Source organism: Triplophysa dalaica, chromosome 1, assembly GCF_015846415.1.
Source record: "Triplophysa dalaica isolate WHDGS20190420 chromosome 1, ASM1584641v1, whole genome shotgun sequence".
Classification (NCBI taxonomy): domain Eukaryota; kingdom Metazoa; phylum Chordata; class Actinopteri; order Cypriniformes; family Nemacheilidae; genus Triplophysa; species Triplophysa dalaica.
This window is the reverse complement of record NC_079542.1, coordinates 892,501-918,517: the sequence shown is the minus strand read 5'-3', so window position 1 is coordinate 918,517 and position 26,017 is coordinate 892,501. Positions and strand designations below refer to the sequence as shown.

Genomic DNA, 26,017 nt, shown 5'->3' with positions numbered 1-26,017 from the left:
GTATTTTCAGAGCCAGAGTGTGTTATTTAGTGGGGTTTGAAGCAAAATTATTTGAGTAACGTAGGTTGACTGAGGATTTCTTAGAGGGTTTTGCATCTGATATTTTAATATGCAACAGGATCAATGTTTTTCTATTATTTATGCTTACAAATATTAAGATAATCAGCCTCCATAGGGGCATTTGGAACAACTAAATTTATTGATTTAAAACGTTTAACCTTTGTTTTACTATATAGTTTAAAAATGTATTACTTGTTTGTCAGGATTTATACAATATAATCATGATACATATTCATTTAAAAATGTATTCACATGAAATAACACATACAATAATTTCAAAATGTATCTGATTATAAATGTATAAATCTCTTAATTTGTAACTGCTCAAGTGTCTGCATGTTATATACAAGTGAATGGCACTCATTAATGTCCTTTATTGTTTTAGACATCACTAATTAGGGATCCTTAAACACATTATATTCTGGAATGGCTAAACTGTTAATGAAAATCTACTTCTTAGATAATATGAGCTTTAAAATTTGTTTCCATCTTTATGATATACATCTTTGACATGGGATTATTCACTTAATATTTGCCCTAATTTTTGAATTAATTTGGCAGAAGTCCTCCAATCCACCATCAGCGAGACCGAACTCCTCCAGTCCAGCTACAGATAAGCTACTGACCCATTTCAGAGGAGGAACATTGGCCATGACCCAAAAGGACCACTAAATCCTCAACTTTTTCTTGACACTTGTAAGTGTATATTTATATCTCTAAAAAATATCTTTAGTAAATATGAGATTGTGTGCTTGGTTTTATATGGATTTTAATAAGTTTTCAATAAAAAACTTATTTGCAGCTCTTCTGCTTAATATCATCAATAATCAAGAGCACTGTGCTCTGTACTAATTGTGTATAAATTGCATTAATCCTTTTAAATTGTTTTTCTAAAACATGTGACCCTGCCTTTGAAAACCCAGCTGAAGTTGTTTTGGACCTAAAATCATAACATAATGTACATAACATTATGTGAAAATATAATGTTGATACATTAAATATTGACTGACTATGGCCTTGTCAAAGATCTAAATCATATTGAAATGAATGACTGAAATCACACTTTGATACTCATTCTCTCAGAATTAGATTTCACAAATAGGGTCACAAATTGTAATGGACATTTAAAATGAAAGTTCTGTCTGATTTACTCACCCTCTAGTTGTTTCAAACATGTATAAATGTCTTTATTCGGTTGAACACAAAGAGAGATATTTTGGAATAATGTTAACAACCAACAGTTCTGAAGCACCGTAGTAGGAAAAACATTTCATTTTTTGGTTCTGTTGAACACAAAAGAAGATATTTTGAGTAATGTAGGAAAATAAACAGTTCTGGGGAACTTTTGATTACATTTTACATGTTTCCTACTATGTCAGTCAATGGTGCTTCAGAACAGCTGATTGCTAACATTATTCCAAAATATCTCTCTTTCTGTTCAACAGAACAAAGAAATGTATACATGCTTGGAACAACTACAGGCGGATTAATCCCTCTAATTATTTCTTAAGATTAAATAATGCTGTTTATAGGTTATGTTCATTTTAATTTTTATCTAAAAAAGTACATTAGGGATTGTTTAAAGTATTTAAATAATATGAATAAAAAATTGTTACACCTTTTATTGCATTTACTTAATGTGCATTATCCGTTATTTTATTTACACCATAGTTTCCACACTTAAACATTTTTTAAACGATGAACTGAATTTTTTTTTTTTTAATTACCAAAACTATATTTAATAATTATGTATGTCTTTCAGCTGCGGTGAGAAAAATTCCCTAACAAAAAAAACGGTCATATCCAGAGATGGCTTCAGCTTGCTCCGGATTGGGATGGAGGAAGAAGAGAACGGCTGAAGAGAAAGGAGATGATAAATAGCTGTGCCTCTCATTTAGAGCCTCAATAGCTTATGCGTGCGAACACATACGAAATACATTCATTTCCTTTTCATGTGCACACACGCAGTTATGTGTTATGTTGTTTATAAAGTTTAATTTTGTCTTTCTTTGGTTTATAACGTTTTCATTTAGTCCGTATTCGGTTTCATTTTTTCAAGTGTTAAGGTACTGTTCATTTAAAGTCTAAAGGTTTCCGTTTTACATAAAAATATGTTCAACACAATGTGTTCACTTTATTTTTATTTGTAAATAAAAAATGTTTATTGAAAAACAATTCAGGTATTGGAAGTTATTTTTTCACATGATTTTGGCAATCATAGGCTGTACTATGGCTAAATTTGGGGGTCTCTTTTTAAAAGCCGGCATTGATCTGGTTAACTTCTGGCTACGATACGGCACCCAGTATTAAAACCTACTCTGGGCCAGTTCAGGGCCAGTTATGGCTTATTAATTGGCGGAGGTTTCGGACCAGTTGCGGCCCATATCTGGTCATGGTCTGTAATTTGGATCTGGGCCACCCTAGGGCCGTCATTCAATGTTGTATGTGGGCCGAGGGAAAAGTATTGGTGTGGGCCGGAGCTGGGCCAACACAAAATTGTTATGTGGGTTGGCTTTTCTCCCAGTATGTATGAGATCTTGTCCTTTTGTTGAAACTGGTCAAAGTCTTTGTGTAAGTTTGTAAACTGGGGGAAGAATGTTTCTCTGATGTGTGTGTAGTTGGGACAGGAGAGGAGAAAGTGCAGCTCTGTTTCCACTTGATTGTGTGTGCAGTGTGGACACAGTCGCTCTTCTCTCGGTGTCCATGTGTGTCTGTGTCTGCCCGTCTCTACAGTGAGCTGGTGATCACTGAGTCTGTACATGCTCAACACTTTTCTTAGTTTAGGGTCTGATACGCTTGTGAGCTATTCTGACACTTTATATTCTCTCTTTAGTGACAGATAGCATTCCACTTTACTTTGCTGAGCTGTTGCTTCTGTCCAGTGTTGGAGATATTTCTCTTTTTGTCTTTTCATCATTTGGTTTAGTCTGGCTGGGGTTTGGGGTTGACTTGGGCATGTTTGGGGTTGTAGAGTTAGTTGTGAGATCAGTTGGATGAAGGGGTTTCTCTCTGGGCTCAGCTCTTGATGACTTAAGGCTTTGTGATGGAGTGTGTCTGTGTCGCTGTTCTTAAGGTGTGTGTAGAATTTTAAAGCTCTTTTTTGTATTTTAATGATTAGAGGATACAGTCCTAATTCTGCTCTGCAGGCGTTGTTTGGAGTTTTTCTCTGTACCCGTAGAATGTTTTTACACATTTCTGTTTGCAGAATCTCTATTGGGTGTTTGTCCCATCTGCTGAACTCTTGATGGGCGAGAGGACCCCAAACCTCACTTCCATACAGCGCGATTGGTTCTATAATTGATTGTATTATTTTCAGCCAGATTACGGTTGGGATGTCAATTTTGATATTCTTTTTGATTGCGTAAAAGGCTCTTCGTGCCTTGTCTGTCAGGTCATTCACAGCCTTGTTTAAGTTTCCGGTGTTACTAATGTTTATACCAAGATATGTGTAGTTCTTGGTGTGTTCTAGGGGCACGTTGTTTAGTTTTAAACGGTGATGTTGATTTTGGCTACTGGGCTTTTTTTGGAATATCATGACTCGAGTCTTCTTAAGGTTAACCGATAGGGCCCATGTTTGGCAGAAAGTGTGCAGGGTGTCCAGATGTTGCTGTAGACCCTCTTTTATGGGTGACCGCAGCACCAGATCGTCTGCAAACAGGAGGCATTTCACTTCAGTGTCTTGTAAGGTCGGACCGGGTGCTGGTGACTGTTCTAGAGCTCGAGCTAATTCATTCATGTAAATGTTAAATAGTGTAGGACTTAGACTACAGCCCTGTCTCACTCCACGACTCTGGGAGAGAAAGTCTGTGTGCCTGTTGCCAATTTTAACTGCAAATGTGTTATTGGTGTACATTGATTTGATGATGTCGTAGGTTTTTCCTCCGATGCCACATTGAATCAACTGAAGAAAAAGTCCCTCATGCCAGATTGAGTCAAAAGCTTTTTTGAAGTCTACAAAGCATGAGTAGAGCTTTCTTTTCTTTTGGTTTGTTTCTTTGTCAATTAAGGTATGAAGAGTGTTTATATGATCGGATGTGCGGAATTTGGGTTGGAAACCAATTTGGCATTTTCTCAGGATGTTTTGGTTGTTTAGATATTGGAGAAGTCTGCTGTTAAGAATGTTACAGAGGAGTTTACCTAGGTTGCTGTTTACACATATTCCGCGGTAATTATTAGGGTCGAATTTGTCTCCACTTTTATGGATTGGAGTTATGAGACCTTGGTTCCAGATTGTGGGAAATATACCTGTACTTAAGATGATATTAAACAGTTTGAGGATGGCGAGTGTAAGTTTTTGGTCTGCGTGTTAAATCATCTCGTTTAGGATACCGTCGATACCATTTACTTTTTGGGATGTAAGTTTTGGTATATTTTGGCCTAGCTCAGCGAGTGTAATTGGATAGTCTAAAGGGTTTTGGTAATCTTTAATTGTTGACTCCAGAGTGCACAGTTTGTTGTGTAGGTTAGTTTGTTCATGGTTCTTGGTTATTTTACTAAAGAGGTTTGAGAAGTGGTTTATCCATACGTCTCCGTTCTAAATGAGAAGATCTTCATGGTGGGGTTTGTTAAGTGTGTTCCAATGTTCCCAGAAGCGATTTGTTTCTAGAGATTGTTCAATTGCTTTTAACTGGTTTTGTGTATCTTGTTTCTTTTTCTTCCTTAGTGTGTCCTTATATTGTTTAACTTTTTCATGGTAGAGTTGGCGTGTGTTTACATTGTCAGCATCTCTGTGTTTCTGATTTGATAGAATTCTTACTTCTTTTCTAAGGTTTTTACACTCCTTATCAAACCATTTCTCATTTACAGGTTTTGTGTTAGTGGGTTTTAGGTTAGATAGCGTTGCAGATATTGTAAAAATTAGGGATGCACCGAATATTCGGCCACCGAAAAGTTTCGGTCGAAAATGGCCCAAAACTGCATTTTTGGTTTTCGGCCGAAAGACTTTTATGACCGAAACAATACAGCCGAAATGTTGTGATGACACAAACAGATACCTCTCCTTTGATGCATCTGTAGCGGACGTTATTCCTTTAATCGCAGAACTAAAGCGTCTCCTAAACTGCATTCACCCTCAGGGCTCTAGAGTGCGACCAATATTCCTTTACGTGTGTGAACCAGAGATCGCGTAATCCCAAAAATTCTTTGTCATTGACAGATTTTTTTACCAGTGACGCCGTCATTCTGGCAGATTACAATGAGCGCAATTTGTAAACCCCCGTTTCCCTTCAGCGGGATATGCTCGTGAAGCGATCTGCGTGTCGTTGTCATTTAACTGACTAGACATGTGATGCGATTTGGGAAAACCGGTCGAATGTCGCGCTGGGACGCGGGAAAGACAGTTCACCTATCAAAGTAAACCACATAACATGAAGAATGAAGAAGTATTAATGCACATTTTCCGCCAGTCCTGTGTAAACTATGGCATGCAAAGTTGTTTTATACAATGTTTTCGTGAGATGACAGAGCTCCTCGTCTACAGCACCAGCACAAGTTTTTTACTTGTGATATTGGACTGTTGGGCTTTTATTTTCATAACTTAACTTTAAACACGTTTTTCTCCAAATTCCGTTCCTGAACATCATAGCGCTTCAGACAACAGAATAAATTGGTTATTCTATTCTTACGCTACTTATTATCAACTTTGCACATCTGCAATTCTTGGTGCATTTGTTGTTGTTAAAGTTCTACAGTTAACATATGGGCTATGGGAGTCTTTGTTTGGATACACTATTATGATGTTGAAGGCCTACAGAGAAAATATTGTTGTATCTTTAAGCAGTTGCACTTGTTCTGAATTGACTTCTTGTAGTAGTCCTACAGAAAAAAATGTAAAATGCACTTGACCTAAATGCACTTTGTTTTCATGAGAGAACATTTAATTGTACAACTTTTCAGCAGGCCAGTACCCTGTATGTTATTATTTAATATACACATGAGTGGGGTCAAGTTAAACATCTTAGTTGAATTTTATTTTATACTGTGCATTGTTGCAATGTGCTAAATAAATATTTGCATAATTTGTAATTGATTTATTCTTTGAAACTTTAATTATGCAATTGCAATGCCTTGATTTTAGTAAAGTTAGTACACAGTAATAGCCATAAATGCAAGGGTACTAATAATTGGCCAAATTTCTTTCAGTGTTTCGGCTTTTGGCCTTGGTTTCCTCGTTTTCGGTTTCGGCCAAGAATTTTCCTTTCGGTGCATCCCTAGTAAAAATTTGGTTAATCCTGTCTACTGCTAAATTTACACCTTCATTATTGTGTGGAAATGCGGTGTAGCTAACCCATTTTTTGTTTTGTGCTTGCTGTTTCTCATTTTGTACACCAGAGGGCAGTTGTCATTGTTTGCAAGTAATCTTGAAAGAACAAATATTTGTTTTAAATGCATTTGTTCTTCTTTACATATACATTTCATAATTTGGGGTTGATGCTAATAAAGTGTAATTGGATCTATTTTTATATATTCTCGCCTGTTTGGAAGATAATGGTTCCTTTTTAAAATTAGTGACTTTTATTTTGAAAATCACTTCTTCCTACCTGAGTTGTTTTTTGCCAAAAAGGGAAGCCATTTGACTGTGGAATACATGTGCTGGCAGTAAACGGTAGATGTTTAAGGCAAATAATACTTGTTGCAGAAACAGCACCTTAACGTTTTAAACGTCAAAGGCTAAGTGCATTTTGGCAAACCCCCCGAAGAGGCACAAGGTTGGTGTTTGCTATATTTAGGATGATTTTTGTCGAAAAATATGCTAACTCGTTTAACCACGTGCATGGTTAATTAGCGGTTTATTGTTGCTATAATGTTGATTTTTCTGAGAAAGTACAGTCATCATTTACCATTCATTGTGGACAAAAGGGGACACAAATGTGATTTCTTTGTTTTCTTTATTTTGTCAGTTCTCACGTTGGTTTACGGAGCTGACTGTGAACGCTCTGAGGGAGTTATGATTCAGATCCGTGATGAAATAGTCTACAGTACTGTTACCCAGCTTAGAACTATAGGTGTACCTACCGTATGAATCTCCTCGTAGTCGTCCATTGTCCATGTACAGACCCAGTGTGCGACAAAGATGGAGAAGTCTTGATCCATTTTTGTTTCTTGTTTTATCGTAGTTTAGTCTTTGTGTTTGAGTAGGTGTGGGAAGGACATCTCCTCCTGGAATGTGTTTGTCTCCCTTGGTGTGAACTGAGTCTGACTCTTCGCCTGTCCTGGCATTTAGGTCTCCGCAGATCAGAACATTGCCCTGTGACTGGAAGTAGTTGATCTCCTCTTCCAGTAACATGAAACTGTCCTCATTGAAGTAGGGTGGCTCTGCTGGAGGGATGTAGGTTGCACACAGGAAGATATTCTTATCTGTTGAAGTGATGGTCTTGTTGATTTCTATCCATGTGTAAAACTGGCCAGTTTTAATCATTTTTATTCCGTGGGCGTATTCGGACTTATGAAAGATCAGCATTCCGCCGGAGTCTCTTCCCTGTGTGACACCAGGCAGTTTGACGGATGGAATGATGAATTCTCTGTAGTTTGTAGGGCGACCAGTGGGTCCGTCTCCTCTACTCCATGTCTCCTGTAGGATGAGAATGTCTGAGATTATTGTTTCAGAGCTGAAGTCTATGTTTTTGCTTTTCAGTCCAAAAGCAGATGACCTCAGGCCTTGAATATTCCAACATGATATTGTAAATGATTTGATATCCATAAGGTATTTATTTATTTATTGCAGATTTTGTCTTAACACAGTAGGTTTGAGCAGATCAGGTTCAGCATCTGATGGATGTCTTTTAGCTCGGCTGTTGGAGCTTGTGCAGATGTCGGTGTGGAGTTTCTGCTCACTGTCTGGGCATAGCTTAGGCTGCTGGAGTTCTGTTGCATATGCCGGGTGGGGGGTGTAGGCAGCAGGGGTGGTGTGCTGCTCTGTTGGCTTTTGTTTTGGCAGGGAAGGGGTCCTAGTCTTTGGCTGTTTTTTGAAGGTGCCCCAGTCTTTGGCTGTTTTTTGAAGGTGCGGTGTGGTTCATCCATGGTCTGGCTAGGTGCTGCCTTGCTCTGTTGCTTCTAGGAGGGTTGTTGGTGCTGCGGTTTACAGCAACATCTTTAAATTTCTTTGCAAAGAGGGGGACAGATGCTCTGTACAGGTGTACATGGTCATAGAGGCATGTGAGGTCCAAGGTGGGATGATGTGCCATGTGCACTTGAGGTTTGAGTGCACAAGTTCTAGAGAGATTTGCGTTTATTTGTTGAATTGTGTCTGGGTGGAAGTCTTTCCGTGGTAGCAGTGTCGAGATGGTGATTTTGGCATTTGGGAAGGTGGTTGTAGCTTTTTCGATTACCCTTTCTAGTGCTGTGGCCACTCTTTCTTGTTGTGCTCTCAGGTCGTTTGTGCCAGTGTAGATTATTATGTGGCTTGGTGATCCTAGGTTGTCCTCGTTCAGTAGTCTGAGGGCACTGTGCGTGTTGGGGCACCAGAGTTTGGACACCTTTTGTTTGCCCACTTGAGTCTATCAGAAGGACAATATCTGTTTTCTGTGAGTCGTCTGTGGGTGTTGGAGTGTTGTCAGGTTCATTGCGTTGATCTGTACTGGGCAAAGGGTTTGGTGAAGATGGATGGTTTTGGCTGGCTTGTGACACTGAGGTCTGTCAGCTGTGGACCGTTTAAAGGATGACCTGTTGTTCTGGACCATTTTTGGAGTTGAGCTCTGTGAGGTGGGTATCTTTTTCATGCTTCAGTTCTCTTATCTCCTCTCTTAAAGCAGTTAGCTGGGTCCTGTGACTCTCTGTCTGCTGTGTGATCTGGGTTTCCAGTGATGCCAGCTAAACCTTGAGCCTCTCCCTCCCTTGCACTAGCTGCTTCAGTTCGGCCTGAAGTGAAGACAGTTCTTTCCTGATGTTGTCTCCCTCTTTTTCCTTGGCTGTGGGGTTGTTGCCAGATTGGTCTGAGCTTTGTATGGTTTGAAGAGAAAGGGTAATTTCTCTGAGCTGTACTAGTTCCTCCTCCAGAAAATCAGGTTACTGGTTCTACCATCTTTATGAAGGTCTGCGAATAAAGTCTCTTAGTATTCTGTGAGTCTTTTGTTTTTGAGTCTTTCAGTCTTTTCAAACTCTCTCTCACTCTCTCACACACACTCTCTCTCTCTCTCTTTCTTTCTCTCTCTCTCTTTCTCTCTCTCTCTCTTTCTCTCTCTCTATATCTCTCTCTAATGTAGAAGATATTTTTGGCTAAAATATAGAAGAATAATGTCTATGATTGTTTACTATTATAAAATCATTTTAAGAGTTTCTTATCTTAGGGGCCGAATACTAGTTGACACAAAGCACCCTGGTAAGCTGGGGGAGGGAAGCACATCTGTTTTACATTATATTGGGGGTCTCAGAGGATGTGTGTGTGAGAATGTGTGTGTGTGTTAAGCACACTATATAAGGGCTTCTCCAAAAAGGGAGAAGAGAGTGACATTGCAATCCTACTCAATTAAAAAGTGGTTTTTGTATCAAAACTCGAGACTCCAGAATAATTCCTCAGAACACGCAAAGAAAATTCACAACACTATCTCTCTCTCTATCTCTCTCTCTCACACTCTCTCTCACTCTCTCACACACACTCTCTGTCTCTCTCTCTCTCTGACAGTACACGTTTACATCAGATACAAAACACACGGTAATCAGAGCATGAGCGACGCCTGCTGGTACTTTAAAAGAAAGCTCACGCAATATTTCTGGTTCATTCCTCACCGACAATCCGATCTCATTCAATTCTTATTGAAAACTCTTCTATATTTCGTCCGTCCATCTTCAAGCTTTTATTTCTCGAAACAACTGTTAATCAACTCTGTAAGTTGCTTTGTATGAAAGCGTCACGCAATGCTTAAATGTGAGTCTGTTTGTGGAAACAATTTATAATGCGTTTCATCCAGCTTAACAACCTAAAAACTCCGCATCAGCCAGGAAGTCACAAATCATATATTAAGTCCTTGTTGTTGGGTTATTATTATAGAATATTTGCTGGTTTTAAAACGGCATGTTAATATTTTTAAATACTTTTTATTGTTAAATGTTTGGATAAAAGCGTCTGCCAAATGCCTAAATGTCCAACACAAGGCAATGAGTTAGATTAAGAAAAGAACACAAGTTAGAAAAACGACTTTTCTCCTATTCAAAAAATGTGTTGCCTATAAACGCATTTAAAATGTCTTATATCTAAATTCTTAATAGAAAATAAATATAAAATGTAACGCTCATAAATCGATGCAATATAAAAATAATAAAGGAAACCAAATGTCTTATCTTTACCATAAGTCTAGAAGACCTGGGGCCTCATGTAACAATGCTGCGTACGCATAAAAACGTTGCGTACGCCAGCTTTCACGCTCACGGTCAGATGTACTAACAGTGAAATTAATGACAATGTGCGTTCATCCACACCAATTTTATGTGTGGCGTACGTACATTCCTCGTGGCTTTTGTCTTTTGGCGACTCTTAGAGGCAATGAAGTGAAGTTGCAAACAAATAGATTAACAAATCATTAGACAAGTCTATCGCACCACCAGCTTTGAGAAACATTATGATTATACGATTGATAAAATAATTGGCCGCACTATTGTCACATGAGCCTTATGGTAATATGCTATCAATTATGCAATTAAGAAAGAGCATATAAAAGCATGAGCAAATTAATACAACCCTTAGTCCATGACAATAGCAGCATTATTAGAGGACATTGCCAATGGCAGAATCCGAAGAGAACGTGTTTTTAGGGACCATACTGATTTTCTGGCCCACAATGTTGACAGGCTTATCAGCCGTTTCAGATTTCCAAGGGCTTTCCTCTTGGAACTTTGTGCTGAGTTAGGTCCGAATTTGGAGAGAGAGACCGTGAGGAGCCACGCATCGCCCGTTACCTTACAGGTGCTGACAACACTTGGTTTCCTTGCAACTGGCTCTTTCCAAGGGGAACTGGCAGATATGATGCAGCTGACCAGCCAAACATTAAAGCGCAATTTTCAGCGTTAGCTGGTTTTCCTAATGTAATCGGAGCGATCGACTGCTCACACATTGCTACAATGGCGCCATCTCAGGAAGAATTTGCATATGTGAATCGGAAACATTTCCATAAATGTGCAGATAATATGTGACGCACTAATGCGCATAACAAATATTGTGGCAAGGTGGCCTGGATCAACCCATGATTCAGTCATACTTACAGACAGCATGGTTGGGATGAGGCTCCAAGCTGGCAGGGTGCGCGATGGGTGGCTTCTTGGTGAATGATCTATTTAAATGTGTTTCTATATAAAAAATATTAAAATCATTCAACTGCCCATCAGGAGACCGCAGTTATCCACTAAAGACGTGGTTGTTAACCCCTCTCACCAACCCACAAACTGACCGATAGCGCAGATACAATGATGCCCATTCTCGCACTCAGTTGTAGAGTGGGCGATTGGGCAGCTGAAATATCAGTGGCGCTGCCTTGACAGGACCGGGGGAATGCTGCTATACACAATAGACAAGGTGTGCCGCATCGTGCTGGCCTGTGGTGACTCAGGACCAGTGTATGTCCAGCCCAACCAACAAGCCAGTCAGGCCCGTCAACATGTGGTTTTGACAATATAAATGGTAATCAGACACAATGTTTATTTTTTGACCAATTCCTTTAATGACTGACTTATATCTGTGAGTGCGTCACTGATATTTTGCAGGTGACTGTGAATTTCTCAGATGGCCCGAACGATTTGCTGTTGTGACTCCAGAACAGCATGCGTGAAGACGCGGCCAGACGGACGGGACACGGCACTGGGTGGAGTACTGGAAACGCCGGAGATGTCGGACACAAAGGGCTCTGGCTGCTTAGGAGTGCGTGCCAGTGGATGTTCCTGCTGTTGCACCACACAAGTCTTAATAAACACAGGCACATGTTAACTGTGATTTGAGTTTGTTCATTATTAATGGGGCCGTCATGTCCTTGCCCTGCGTCTGGAACTGGTCTGACAGCAAAAAAACTCTCTCTGACGGTGTTCGTTGCACAAATGCTTGTGTATTTGGAGTTTAGTTGACAGCCCAAAGTTCCCAAACTTGTCAAGTTTCATTTATTTGATATTCGTAATCCTGAGCCCGTTTTGAATGGCAGTTAATGGAGTCGAAGTGTCGCTTGCATCGACCCAAAAGTGGGAGTCGAGAATTAGAGTTGACTCCAAAAAACGCGGAACCGAACACCCCTTTATAAATCCATGCTGTGTTTTTATCCATCGCTTGACTGATTGGATTGGATTGGATTGGATTCAAATTATTGTCATTGCACATATACAAGTACATCATAACGAAATGGATTTAAGAAGAAAAATACAGCATAACATGAGGAAAGTGGTGAGAAAACAGATGCACATAATACACCATAGACAAGACTTGCAACAGGGTAAAATAATCCAGCTCCGGCAAGCAGCCATCCCGGTCCAGTGCCATTACGGCACCATTAACAGACCCGCTTGTCAGGCTGGCGGTTCAAAGCGACGGAGGCGTGGGATCGGTGAGGGCAATCTGTGTGTGTGTGTGTGATAGTTCTGAGTCTGTAGAGTGGCGGAGGAACGCAAGAGCGTCTCACTGCAGTGCTCTCACAGGGTTAATTTTCCAGCTGCGGCCTTGTCCAAGGCCATTGCTGGATCCGGGGAGCCGAAAAAGATAAGATTGCGATTGTTAAGTCGGGAAACCGCATACCAAATGTCACGACAACCCTCATTGTCCATTGTCAATTCTGATCTCCTATACCATCAATTTTCCTTTCCATAGCTGTTAAGATCTCCCTGATAACAATCATATTTCAGTCTCAGTCTCAATGCTGACCGCTTTTCCCACAGCTTCAATCGATACGGGCAGCCTTGTGAGGCTTTGGACAGCTGTTCCCGTTTTATGAATTTTTCGGGAACCCAATCCAATCAGCACAAGACCTGTTATCATAGTTCAGAATAGGTAGATATCTTCGCATCCATCGTGTAGCCAGCTGCGAACGTTCCGTCAGGCCAGACAGGTTCCCCCGAACCCAAGCTTCTCTTCGAGAAAATGGTGTCAATTGCGTTGAGAGACCAGTTGATCAGATCCATTATTTTACACGTTTGGAGAGAAGTGCAGAGAGAAACTCTCAATAGATGAGACGAGAAAAGAGACAAAAGCAGGGAAAATAAGGGCAAGGACGGGGAGTGAGAAAATGCAACCGCCTGAGAGCCAAACGAGAAATCTAATTAAAATGAGCAAAATACATCATCCCACACAATATGGAGAATGAAATCAATGCATTCGATTATTATTTTATCCTAATAATTCCATTTTCAATTTCTTAAAAAGCCCAATTTTTCATTTAAACGGCACATTATATCATTTCTCGCGCGCACACACACATACAGAAACAGACAACCCCACTAAAGAAATTCACAGAGATTTATGAATGCATTTTCATTTAGCTTAACTAGTTTATTATTTTCAGCCATTAAAGGGCACGTGTATTACTTAAATGGGTTCAGTGTTAATGTGTTCTTATCATTTCTGTATTGCACGTAACTGACGTTGACCAGTTTGACTATTTTTACTGTTAAACAATAACCAATAAATAGCCCTCAAGGAATTATGTTCGGATACATCCATCGTGAGCTAAATATAATTATCAAATGAAAATAAATGCTAACTGTTAAGGATGTTTAGTGCCAATATTCGGATTCTCAATTCAAATCACAACAAACTCTGCGGCGTTTAAATGAATGAATATAATACGTATATAGGCCTTGGGTAGGCTATTTGTGCAGCTAACGAATGTAAAAAGCACTGGACAGGTTTGCCATTTTCAGTAGCCTGTATTTGATAAACTTATAATAAGCTAGATGCAGAGCAAATTTACATATGCCGAGGTTTTTAGAGGGTTCAGAACTAAAGCATTTTGAGCTCACGAAAGACCCGTTAATAAAGCAGACTGTCCATAACAATGTATAGGGAACTTAAACACTTGTGACGGCACATGATCGTAATTTTTTTATGAAGTTTCAAAATCTTTGTCGAATAAAATAATTAAATGCTTTCCTGTAGCTCAGTGGTAAGAGCATTGCGTCAACAACGTGAGGTTGTGGATTCGAGCCCAGGGGCCTGTTGCACAAAACTAGGATAAGGGATTAAGCCAGGATATCTTGGTGATCCTGGCTCAATTGATCCGTAATCCGGTTGCACAAAAGCTGGATAGGGGGCAGGAGGATATGTTATGGTATAAATTACCATGGAGATTTATTCTGTGGAGCTAGCCTGCTCCAGACCAGGCTAAGTTCCAGGATCTATTTAATCTCATCCCTAATGTCAGTCAGCAGTCACCACAAATGGAAACCAATAGTTATTTCACTGCTCACTATACATTGTTATCACATATAACTAGACCCACTGTCAATATTTAAACGTTTGTGATCATTAATTTCAATCATTTTGGATAAATAATGATTTTTAGATGATGTTGCTATCATTAGATAATTTACAGTTTCCCATAGACTATAAGGCTATATATAAAATTATAGAATATTACGGCCACATAGGGAAAAAAAAAGACAAGTCATAATATTGTAACCAGTTGTTTTAAAGGAGGACAGTTGTTAAAATGACAGATGTGGGGCATTTCGTAAAATTGTACTTCAGTATGGTTTCATAAAGAAAGACATGCTGATGTGCCAGAATATTAAGTATCACATTGTCATAAGTATCAAAACTGTAAAAAGAATATGTAGCTTTTCTGCAGAAAGAACCAGCCTCATAAATGTATGACTTTATCCTTTTTCCTCAGTGTGGCCCTAGTACTCTGTCATATAAACAAATACACATTCCATATAAACATAAAAACACAATGTGTAACATTATGTTCCTTTATTGAATAAGGACAAAACAAAGCAGGTAAACCATCAGCTCCTTTTGAAACTGAAGTCACAGTGACTCTACAAGATGGAAAGCACAGAATCAAAGCATATTATACAAAATGATACATATACATTCAAAGGTCTGTATATAACACACCCTGCATGTCTGCACACTAAAATAAATGCAGGACAAATCCATACACATCAACTGAACAGACAAATGAATGGATGCAGTAGCCTCCCTGCAGCCTTGTATTACACACAGTATACCGCACACACATCATAAGAGGCCAAATTCTTAAAAAAACGAACCCAAAAAAACCCAAATTCCTCTGCCACCGCAGGACATATTTAACCAAAATTGAAAGCACACATACTAACTAAAATAATTCAACACATATTGGTCCCTCAGCAGCCGACCACTGTCGTCATCAGGGAAGATTGCCGGATTGTCCCATTCCATGGCTGGTGGCACTCTGGGGGTCCTCTCCTTCCTCAGGCAGGCCACATTGGGGAGGACCGCACAAGCCACAGTAATATCACATGCCCTAACAGGGCTGACCCATGATTTGTGAAGGCAGTGAGAGCGTGCCTTCAGGAGGCCAAAGGTCATTTCAACTCTGGCCCTGGTCCTGGCATGGGCATGGTTGTAGGCCTGCTGTTCTTCCTGGGGGTCTGTGAAAGGTGTCAGGAGAAAAGGCTGGCAGCAACACACCAGAGAATTCACCTAAATGACCTAGCAAAATAAGTATAGTTTAGACAAAAAATATAAACTTTAAGTAAATGTGTGCTTAAAACAAGCAAAAAAGATCTGTCAATATAATAAGAAAAATTATTTTGAAATTAGTTTACTTTTTCCATAAACACTTAAATTTAGAAAAGTTCTCTTGTTTCACTGGCAGATTTTTTTGCTTATTTTCCTAGGTAATTTTGCTCAAGAAAATATTTAAGATTTTTTTTTTAGATATTTTTTTTTTTTAACTGAAAACAAGACAAAAATACTAAGTAAGAAAGACATTTTTGCAGTGCAGTGAGCAACCGACCTTGGGTCCTTTGAAAGGCACTATATAAATTAAAGTGATTATTATTATAGATCATCTATTTAATCAATTACATTTTATTTATATAGCACTTTTCACACTTGTTTCATTCTGTCAAAGCAGCTTTACATTAATAAAAGCAGGAGAAACACAAAAACATAAGAAACAGAGTACAACGGCTAAGATTAAACCGTACTGAGCGTGGTAACGTTAAATAATAATGTAAGGCTTTAGTAATAATTTATCATAGCTTTATACAGTGTGATGGAGTTACTTTACACAATTTCACTCATATCTGCGGTGCATTTCAATTAAAAATGTAACCGTTTCATAATTACAGTAGAACTGCGTTTTTGGAGATGTGAATTAAATATTTGAATTGTAATTGTGATGTTTCAGCGGAGCGGTGAGTGTGTAATTGTGCACTATTTACGCATTCAGGCGGTCTGCAATACTTTGCCACGCTTTTTCTCTTTGCTTTATCACTGTGGCGGTGTTGCCTTTCTTCTTAATTATATCTTTTACCTCCTCGTATGCCTCCATGAGGATTTGTGCTTCCGAAGGGGAAAAGTACGCGGCTCTAGTTGCCATGGTAAATCAGTTAATCTGTGATCTGTGGCGGGGTCTATTTGAGTGAGCCGTGAGCGCGCACCTATCCAGGATTGGTTTCACCTGGCTTAATGAATCCGTGTCTGCTCATCCTGGCTTGGTCTTTGTGCAACCAATTAAGCCTGGACGCACATGTTTTGGCTTCATTGAGCTCAGCTGTGTCATTTATCCCGGATGTCTTAATTCTACTTTCGTGCAACAGGCCTCAGGGGATTGCACATACCCATGTATAGGATAAGGTTTTATCTTTTAACTTCAGACATAGATTATGAATGTGTAAACACAACAAACAATTGGTTTATATGCAAAACTTTAATATACGCCAACATACACTCAACGCCACATATTAAATACATAAATACGAACCGGCGTTAATAAATAAATAGATGCACAAGTAGCAAAATAATCTTTGTTTTAGATTCCTAAATTAATTTAAAGCATCTTGGGAATTGAGAAAAGTTGACTACGCTGACTTTAAAGTGCCAAGACCAAGCTAATGATTTTAATTGAATGATCTGAGTTAAAGCACTGAATGTCAGAATCGTGTTCAAATGTGACATGTATTGCACCTTGCGTAGATTTTATCAACACCATCAGTGCTTTAAGTTCATTTTCATACTTCCTGATATGTGCGTGGAAAATTGCATTTCAATGCTTATTTTGGGCGTACACAACGTTTGCACATCAGTTCCATATATAAGTTTGCTATATCTTGAGTGCAGTCTTTGATAAAGCAATGTTTGCTTGTCTAAAGTGTTTGATTCTGGACTGAAGTGTCAGTGTGGATGAAGTATGTGGTCAGCTCTCCTTTTCCCTTCACATTGATCACTCCTCTCAAAGTCACTCCATAGCCATGAGTTTGAGCGACTTGTGCTGTTTCTGCGGTCACCTGAAGGGGGCAGTACACGGTCATTCACTGTCACAGCTACAATACAATACAATATACAGAGGCCATACATGTTTTTCACACTATCGAAGGTACACCAGCCATGAAATCCTGTACCTGAATTTTATCCAGGACTCCGGTGCTGTCCATTCTGCTGGCCACGTTAACAGTGTTTCCCCAGATGTCATATTGAGGCTTGTGTGCGCCAATAACCCCTGCAATCACTGGACCGTGGTTTATACCTGAACGAAATCAAATCAATTCACAAAGTCCAATCATTCAGAAAACTTTTTATATCGAAATTGGTTTCAGTTATCTTAAGAGGAGATTTCCCTTCAGCACACATTTGAGACTTAAATGAAACATAAGTGAGGTCTCAGCATCAGATGTCCTTAGCTATGAAAAAGCAGCATGTGATCAATAATCAAAGATCAGAAGCATAAATCAGGTGTTGGGACATTAGTCACTAGCGTATGTAGGGCAGTGTTGTGTGAATGTAAGCAGTACCGATTCTCAATTTAAAGTTGTTAAAGGAGTGCATGTTAATGTTCTCCAGACGTCCCATCAGAGCAAGAGCGAAGTCCAGCATGCTGCGGATGTGATTGCAGGACGACTCGCTGGCCTGTAAGACGTCAGACTGATGAGAATCATCCCTGACACGCCCCCTTTACACAACCGCTCTGATTGGTGAAGACGTCTTACCTGTCGCTCCTCTGTATTCGCAGGATTGGTCAGTCCGGCTGCTGCCATGTAAGTGCTGCCAATGGTTTTAATCTTTTCAACAGCACTGAACTTTGGCTTGTTAAGAAGCTACAGTAGCAAAAAGATGAGCGGACAGTAAAGGAAAATAAGCAAAAAATGTCAGTAAATTGAAAAAATGTCTGTGAGAGACATATAAAAGCTAGAATACATAGACAGAGGGAAAAAGAGACAGATAGAGAAACAGAGAGAGAGAGCGAGAAAGAGAAAAATGAACAGAAGGACAGGGAGAGTGAAACAGAAACACTGAGAGACAGAAAAACGGAGAAAGGCAGATATCAAAAGACAAACTGAGATAAAATCTGACATACAGACAAAGTGAGACTGATAGACAACCAGAGTGTGACAGACAGACAGACAGACAGACAGACAGAGTGAGACATACAGATAGACAGAGTGAGACAGACATACAGACAGAGTGAGACATACAGATAGACAGAGTGAGACAGATAGACAGACCGAGTGAGACGGTCAGACAGACAGACTGAGACAGACAGACAGACAGAGTGAGACATACAGATAGACAGAGTGAGACAGATAGACAAACCGAGTGAGACGGACAGACAGACAGACAGAGTGAGACAGACAGACAGACAGACAGACAGAGTGAGACATACAGACAGAACGGGAGTGAGACAGGCAGACGGAGAGTGAGACAGACACAGAGACAGACAGAGTGAGACAGAGACAGAGACAGACAGACAGAGTGATACAGAGACAGACAGATAGAGTGAGACTGACAGACAGAGTGAGACAGAGACATACAGACATAGTGAGACAGATAGACAGACAGAGTGAGACAGAGACAGACAGACAGAGTGAGACAGACAGACAGACAGAGTGAGACAGAGACAGACAGACAGAGTGAGACAGAGACAGACAGACAGAGTGAGACAGACAGACAAACAGAGACAGACAGACAGACAGACAGAGTGAGAAAGACAGACAGAGTGAGACAGAGAGAGACAGACAGACAGAGTGAGACAGAGAGACAGACAGAGTGAGACAGAGAGACAGACAGAGTAAGACAGAGACAGACAGAGTGAGACAGACAGACAGACAGACAGAGTGAGACTGAGACAGACAGAGTGAGACAGAGAAAGACAGACAGAGTGAGACAGACAGACAGACAGACAGAGTGAGACAGAGAGAGACAGACAGACAGAGTGAGACAGAGAGAGACAGACAGACAGAGTGAGACAGACAGACAGAGTGAGACAGAGAGAGACAGACAGACAGAGTGAGACAGACAGACAGAGTGAGACAGACAGACAGACAGAGTGAGACAGACAGACAGAGAGAGACAGAGAGACAGACAGAGTGAGACAGAGAGACAGACAGAGTGAGACAGAGAGAGACAGACAGACAGACAGAGTGAGACAGACAGACAGAGTGAGACAGACAGACAGACAGAGTGAGACAGACAGACAGACAGACAGACAGAGTGAGACAGACAGACAGACAGAGTGAGACAGAGAGACAGAGTGAGACAGAGAGAGACAGACAGACAGAGTGAGACAGACAGACAGACAGACAGAGTGAGACAGACAGACAGAGTGAGACAGACAGACAGAGAGAGACAGACAGAGTGAGACAGAGAGACAGACAGAGTGAGACAGAGAGAGACAGAGTGAGACAGACAGACAGAGTGAGACAGAGAGAGACAGACAGACAGAGTGAGACAGAGAGAGACAGACAGACAGAGTGAGACAGAGAGAGAAAGGGTGAGACAGAGAGAGACATACAGAGTAAGACAGAGACAGACAGACAGAGTGAGACAGAGACAGACAGAGTGAGACAGAGACAGACAGAGTGAGACAGACAGACAGACAGAGTGAGACAGAGACAGACAGACAGAGTGAGACAGAGACAGACAGACAGAGTGAGACAGACAGACAAACAGAGACAGACAGACAGACAGACAGAGTGAGAAAGACAGACAGAGTGAGACAGAGAGAGACAGACAGACAGAGTGAGACAGAGAGACAGACAGAGTGAGACAGAGAGACAGACAGAGTAAGACAGAGACAGACAGAGTGAGACAGACAGACAGACAGACAGAGTGAGACTGAGACAGACAGAGTGAGACAGAGACAGACAGACAGAGTGAGACAGACAGACAGACAGACAGACAGACAGAGTGAGACAGAGAGAGACAGACAGACAGAGTGAGACAGAGAGAGACAGACAGACAGAGTGAGACAGACAGACAGAGTGAGACAGAGAGAGACAGACAGACAGACAGAGTGAGACAGACAGACAGAGTGAGACAGACAGACAGAGAGAGACAGAGAGACAGACAGAGTGAGACAGAGAGACAGACAGAGTGAGACAGAGAGAGACAGACAGACAGACAGAGTGAGACAGACAGACAGAGTGAGACAGACAGACAGACAGAGTGAGACAGACAGACAGACAGACAGAGTGAGACAGACAGACAGACAGAGTGAGACAGAGAGACAGAGTGAGACAGAGAGAGACAGACAGACAGAGTGAGACAGACAGACAGACAGAGTGAGACAGACAGACAGAGTGAGACAGACAGACAGAGAGAGACAGACAGAGTGAGACAGAGAGACAGACAGAGTGAGACAGAGAGAGACAGAGTGAGACAGACAGACAGAGTGAGACAGAGAGACAGACAAAGTGAGACAGAGAGAGACAGACAGACAGAGTGAGACAGAGAGAGACAGACAGACAGAGTGAGACAGAGAGAGAAAGGGTGAGACAGAGAGAGACAGACAGAGTAAGACAGAGACAGACAGACAGAGTGAGACAGAGACAGACAGAGTGAGACAGAGACAGACAGAGTGAGACAGACAGACAGAGAGAGACAGACAGAGTGAGACAGACAGACAGACAGTTGTGTACCTCATCAAAGTCTGAAATGATCTCGTTGAGTAAGCGCAGACACTCGAGTCCGCCGTTGTTTTCGTTGCTTTCATTATAAAACTCTTTATAAAACTGCGGCACGGATGCAAACAGAACACACACACACTCACACGACTTGGCGTACAGATCCTGAAACACACATAACACACGTAACCAATGACAACACATCATCTGTGTTCTGAGTTTAATTGTGTGTTTGTTTGCGTGTTGTGTTACCTGGTTGGGGACGTCTTTGCCGATGAAGAAATCTGTGATGTGACCCGGCAGTAAATTCTGCAGCAGGAGCTTATTCACATTCTTGGTCGTCTCCATTTCCTCTGATTCTCTTTTAAAACATTTCTCCAAAAGAAACTCTGTTCTGCTGCCTAACTCATCCTGACACACACAATACAAACACAAATGAACATATAACCAAATATAACACACACACACACACACACACACACAAACTCTTACCTGACGCACAACAATGAGAGAAGTGAGGTAGAAGATGACCAGCCAGATGCCCGACATGATCTTTGGCTCTTTAAGAACTCCTGGACTGATAGAAGAGGGAGGAAAACACAGAGTCACTTCAAACGTGTGAGAAGGTGTGTGTGTGTGTGTGTGATTGTGTGTTCTTACGTGCTGTTGTTTGTGTAGAGTTCTCTCATGTAGCAGTCTGATAGCGGTACGTACACGTGAAGGAAGAGCGCGAGGTACACGACCACAGCCAGAGTCAAGAGAAACACTTTAACAGACAAACACACTCGCACAAACACAATCACACTCAACATCGCCAACAGACAACAATACACATAATACTGCACACACAGACACACATGTGAAGAAAGGAACATGTTACTTATTACTATAAGATGTTATTTATTATTTGTGTTTTGAATATTAACTATTTGTGGGTGTGTTTGTGTATATGTGTGTGTGTATGTGTGTGTGTGTGTGTGTGTGTGTGTGTGTGTGCGTGTGTTTGTGTGTGAGTGTGTGTGTGTGTGTGCGTGCATGCGTGTGTGTTTGTGTGTAAATAATGTCAGCACAATAGTTAAACTCACCGGATAAGTGTAGAGATGGAGATTGTTCAGTTCTGTTGTATTGTGGGATATATTTAAGCACTTATCAGCCGGGATTGAAATCTATGAAAACAAACACACATTAACTACACACTGTACACTAGATTTCTACGACACTGTGCGTGGATGTGTTTACTCACAATGTTGAGAAATGCCATGAGAAGAGTGATGAGCACACAGAGAAACACCAGCAGGAGCCGCAGCGCCGCCCTGGTGGCCACACCATCTGACAGCGATGACACCCAGTGCAAGCTGGGAGGAATCTTCGAGTTCCAGCGCTGACGCACACAAACACACACGTACAATATGTTACACACCAGAATGAAACGATGTTCTTACTAGCCCTGTCAAATGATTAATACAGAATAAAAGTTAGCTTTTAATCTTTATATATGTGTCTATATACTGCGCATATTAATGTTGTGTTTATAAACACATACACGCATTTACACATAGTAGGAATAAATTATTTATAATTTTTTGTTCTGTTGAACACAGAGAAAGATATTTGGAAGAATGCATATAGCGCAACAGATCTCGACACTCCTTGACTCCCATAGTTGGAAAAAAAATAGAACAAAATAAACTGCTCTACAATCTTCAAAATATCTTCTTTTTTGTTCAACAGAAACAAAAATATTTAGTAATTTTTCTTTAATGGGAGTCAATGGGTGGCGAGATCTGTTTGGCTTTACGCATTCTTCTAAATATCTTTCTGTCTGTTTAACTTAAGAAAGACAATTATAAACATTTGGAACAACTCGAAGAAGAGTAAATGATGACACCAGTTTCAGGAGTTTTTTTTTTTAAACAGGTGTGTATAGGTTTAAGCGTCTGAATTTGAGACTCATTCTTGTCGACGTCACCTTTAGAAGCGTAGTGCAGACCACCAGCAGGATGAGGATCTGGACAGGGAACGTCGCTCCGTACGACACTGCCAGAAGAAAATTTCTGTACAAAGACAACGAGAGAAACATCAAACTCGTGCATGTCCACTTCATTGAATGACATTTCAAAGATCAGCAATAACTCTTGAGATGAAGTCTTAAGGGAACTTCCTGAGAACATGTCTGAGGCTTGACGGGTTAATGTGATTCACAACAACAGGATGTTTAACAATAAGAAATGATGTCATCGTCAAATGAGACGGATTGATGACATCATCGCAGAGCCGGCGGTTTAGAGAACATGATGACAAGTGTTCTTGTCACTGTTGACACTCACTTTTCTGAGATCAACATCTGAACCACGAACAGCGAGATGAAGATGACGGCCAAACACCCAACGGACTGATGGAGACCGCGGACCTCACTGAAAGAATACTGACAACACGCCAATCACATGACTTCACATCCACCAATGAAACGTTTCATCAACGTATAAAAACACACACCTGCTTCTCCAGCTGCAGACTGTTGAACAGCAGCGTGAGGCAGTTGATTTTCTCTCGTCTCCTAACACAAAAATTGTTGAGTAACCGAGTTGATGAGAAGCGTTCATGATCGTGAGTGTGGCAAATGTTTTTCTCTCACCCTTCGTCTTCCAGAGCGTCTAATGTTTCCACGGGTCCGCTTTGCAGGACTTTAGAATGTCTGAGGAAAGTAACATTTACATTTACATTTATGCAGTTGGCAGAAGCTTTTATCCAAAGCGACTTACATTTCTTTATCCTATACATTTATACATAGGTATGTGCAATCCCCTGGGATCAAACCCACAACCTTGCGTTGTTAACACAATGCTCTTATCACTGAACTACAGGAAAGCTGTAACAGACAACAGCTGCAAAACCTGAAGGCCTTACCAGACAAACGTGAGAAAAGTTTGTTTTTTACCTGTGAGAGGCGGTTTCTGCGAGTGCCGTCTCCTGTTCACCAGAAACGAAAAAAGTAAACAAACGATGTTCATGCAACGAGCAGACTGAACGTGTACGTATTTCGTAAAAACTGTTCAATGAAAGGCTAATGTAGAGTCATGATGATTGACACTTACCCGGGCGGGCTGCGGTTGGTTGATTCCACCATCGGATGTGGGCGGAGCCGTGAGTAAGGGGTCTGATTGGTTGAGCTCAGAAAACGGGTTGACGGTTTTCCAGTTCTTCAGATACTGCGACATTCTCACGGACGCTCTGAGCTTCGGTATGTTCTTCACCTTCAGTTCATTAGTCTTCCCTCCCAAAAAAACATTCAATTACCAGTTTTGTTAGTAATCAGTTACTGTAATTTAATTACTTTTCCTTAGGAAAAGTAAAGTAAGGGATCACTCTTATTTTTCCTGTAATTGAATTACAGTTAATACTGATGTAATAAAACATTTAATTCTAATGATTGTAATATATTCAATAGTGTAAATGACGTCAATATTATAAGTCTAACTTTAAATGTCTCCTTTTCACATTTGTATACTTTGGTCAGTTAATAAGAATAATTTATTGAGTTATTTATTAATTATTTGAATGAATTCAAAGAGTCGTTTCATGTCTATCTTTGAATCACGGAACTAATCAAGGTTGATATAACATATAGAAAGTCAGTAGTAATAAGTAATGAAATACTCTTTGAAGAGAGTCATTTGTAAAGTTATCGGATTACACTATAGAATGAGCATTAGTAACTAGTAATGGATTACATTTACATTTATGCATTTGGACAGACACTTTTATCCAAAGCGATTTATGTTACATTATCCTATACATTTATACATAGGTATTTGCAATCCCCTTGGATCAAACCCACAACCTTGCGTTGTTAACACAAGCTCTTACCACTGAGCTATAGGAAAGTAGATTACTTACTCAGAGTAACTTACCCAACACTGTCAATGACTCACTTTAACATTGAAAAGATCCAAATCACTTGACTAAAATGTTTTGAACGATTTAAAGTTAGTTTGCAGGCGGAACCAATTACTTTCTTTTATAACAAAGCAACGATTTCATTTAGCAAAGTTGTTTTTGAAATGGGACTTTAAATCAATAAGTCAAATTGATTTATTAAAGGGACACTTCACCCAAAAAGGAAAATTCTGTCGTCATTTATTTGCCCTCTTATCATCATAAAGTTGTATAAATATATTTGTTCTGTTGAATAAAAAGGAAGATATGTTCGAACAAATCTCACTCTACATTGACTCCCGCAGAATTTATTTTCCCTACCATGGCATTAAACGGGGAATGAGATCTGTCTCGTTACTGACGTTCTTCCAAATTTATTCCTTTGTGTTTCAGGTAGTCAGGTTTTGAACTAACGGAAGACAATAATGACAACATGTTCATTTTTGGGTGAACTGTCCCTTTAAGGGTTTTCAGTCACATCGTTACTCTCATAAACACACTTCCATACTATTCCATAGTCTTGACGAGTTGACTTTTGACCAGAGGTGTACATTTACTTCTCCATTACGTAATAATCATGCACTTATTGAGTGAACAAAAGATTATCCAATAATTATTTGCACCTAAATGATCACTCACAATCACCTTTGCTGGTGTATATGGATCAATCACAAGATAAGTTTTTCGTCCCATCAATCGCGAATCCCGGCTTCCTGCGTTTCCGTCCTCCACCACATATTTCCCGTCCAGATGAGCCAGCGTCTCTTCGGTGATGTGAACTCTCCTGTGACACAAAATAAAAGTCTCAAAATAACAAGTTAAGACTTTAGAGGCAAAAGCATTTACATCTAAAATGGCTTTTTATCAGCCTTCTACGTTTCTTTTCGGTGATTTCAATCTAATGGCAATGAATGCATTAAAGTAAAATAACTTTGAACATAAACATCAGAGGCTGATAAAAATAAATACTTTAGAAGAACAATATCAGCTCTTCAAAGCTGAAGTT

General features: G+C 40.2%; 1 protein-coding gene and 1 long non-coding RNA gene across 4 annotated transcripts in view; one reads left to right on the top strand and one right to left on the bottom strand.

Moving 5' to 3' along the window:
- The first annotated feature begins 204 nt into the window (after positions 1 to 204).
- LOC130437685 (uncharacterized) lies at positions 205 to 2,235 on the top strand. Its single transcript, XR_008909223.1, has 2 exons — positions 205 to 756; positions 1,823 to 2,235. It is a non-coding gene; the product is annotated as an uncharacterized LOC130437685 (long non-coding RNA).
- A 12,685-nt stretch (positions 2,236 to 14,920) lies between these two features.
- LOC130434070 (adenylate cyclase type 4) overlaps positions 14,921 to 26,017 on the bottom strand; it is a 41,882-nt gene continuing 30,785 nt past the window's right edge. For 2 of the 3 annotated variants that reach the window (XM_056763995.1, XM_056764084.1), the window contains 16 exons: positions 25,657 to 25,795; positions 24,171 to 24,344; positions 24,014 to 24,045; positions 23,711 to 23,770; positions 23,572 to 23,632; positions 23,403 to 23,500; positions 23,045 to 23,129; positions 22,319 to 22,456; positions 22,161 to 22,241; positions 21,736 to 21,914; positions 21,568 to 21,652; positions 21,091 to 21,486; positions 18,163 to 18,270; positions 17,968 to 18,082; positions 17,578 to 17,702; positions 14,921 to 17,463 (listed from right to left, as the gene is read on the bottom strand). In XM_056763995.1, coding sequence (XP_056619973.1) covers positions 17,323 to 17,463; positions 17,578 to 17,702; positions 17,968 to 18,082; positions 18,163 to 18,270; positions 21,091 to 21,486; positions 21,568 to 21,652; positions 21,736 to 21,914; positions 22,161 to 22,241; positions 22,319 to 22,456; positions 23,045 to 23,129; positions 23,403 to 23,500; positions 23,572 to 23,632; positions 23,711 to 23,770; positions 24,014 to 24,045; positions 24,171 to 24,344; positions 25,657 to 25,795 — 2,017 coding nt within the window. In that variant the 3' untranslated portion in view covers positions 14,921 to 17,322. The remainder of the gene's footprint in view (positions 17,464 to 17,577; positions 17,703 to 17,967; positions 18,083 to 18,162; positions 18,271 to 21,090; positions 21,487 to 21,567; positions 21,653 to 21,735; positions 21,915 to 22,160; positions 22,242 to 22,318; positions 22,457 to 23,044; positions 23,130 to 23,402; positions 23,501 to 23,571; positions 23,633 to 23,710; positions 23,771 to 24,013; positions 24,046 to 24,170; positions 24,345 to 25,656; positions 25,796 to 26,017) is intronic. The other variant, XM_056764162.1, reaches the window with a different exon arrangement.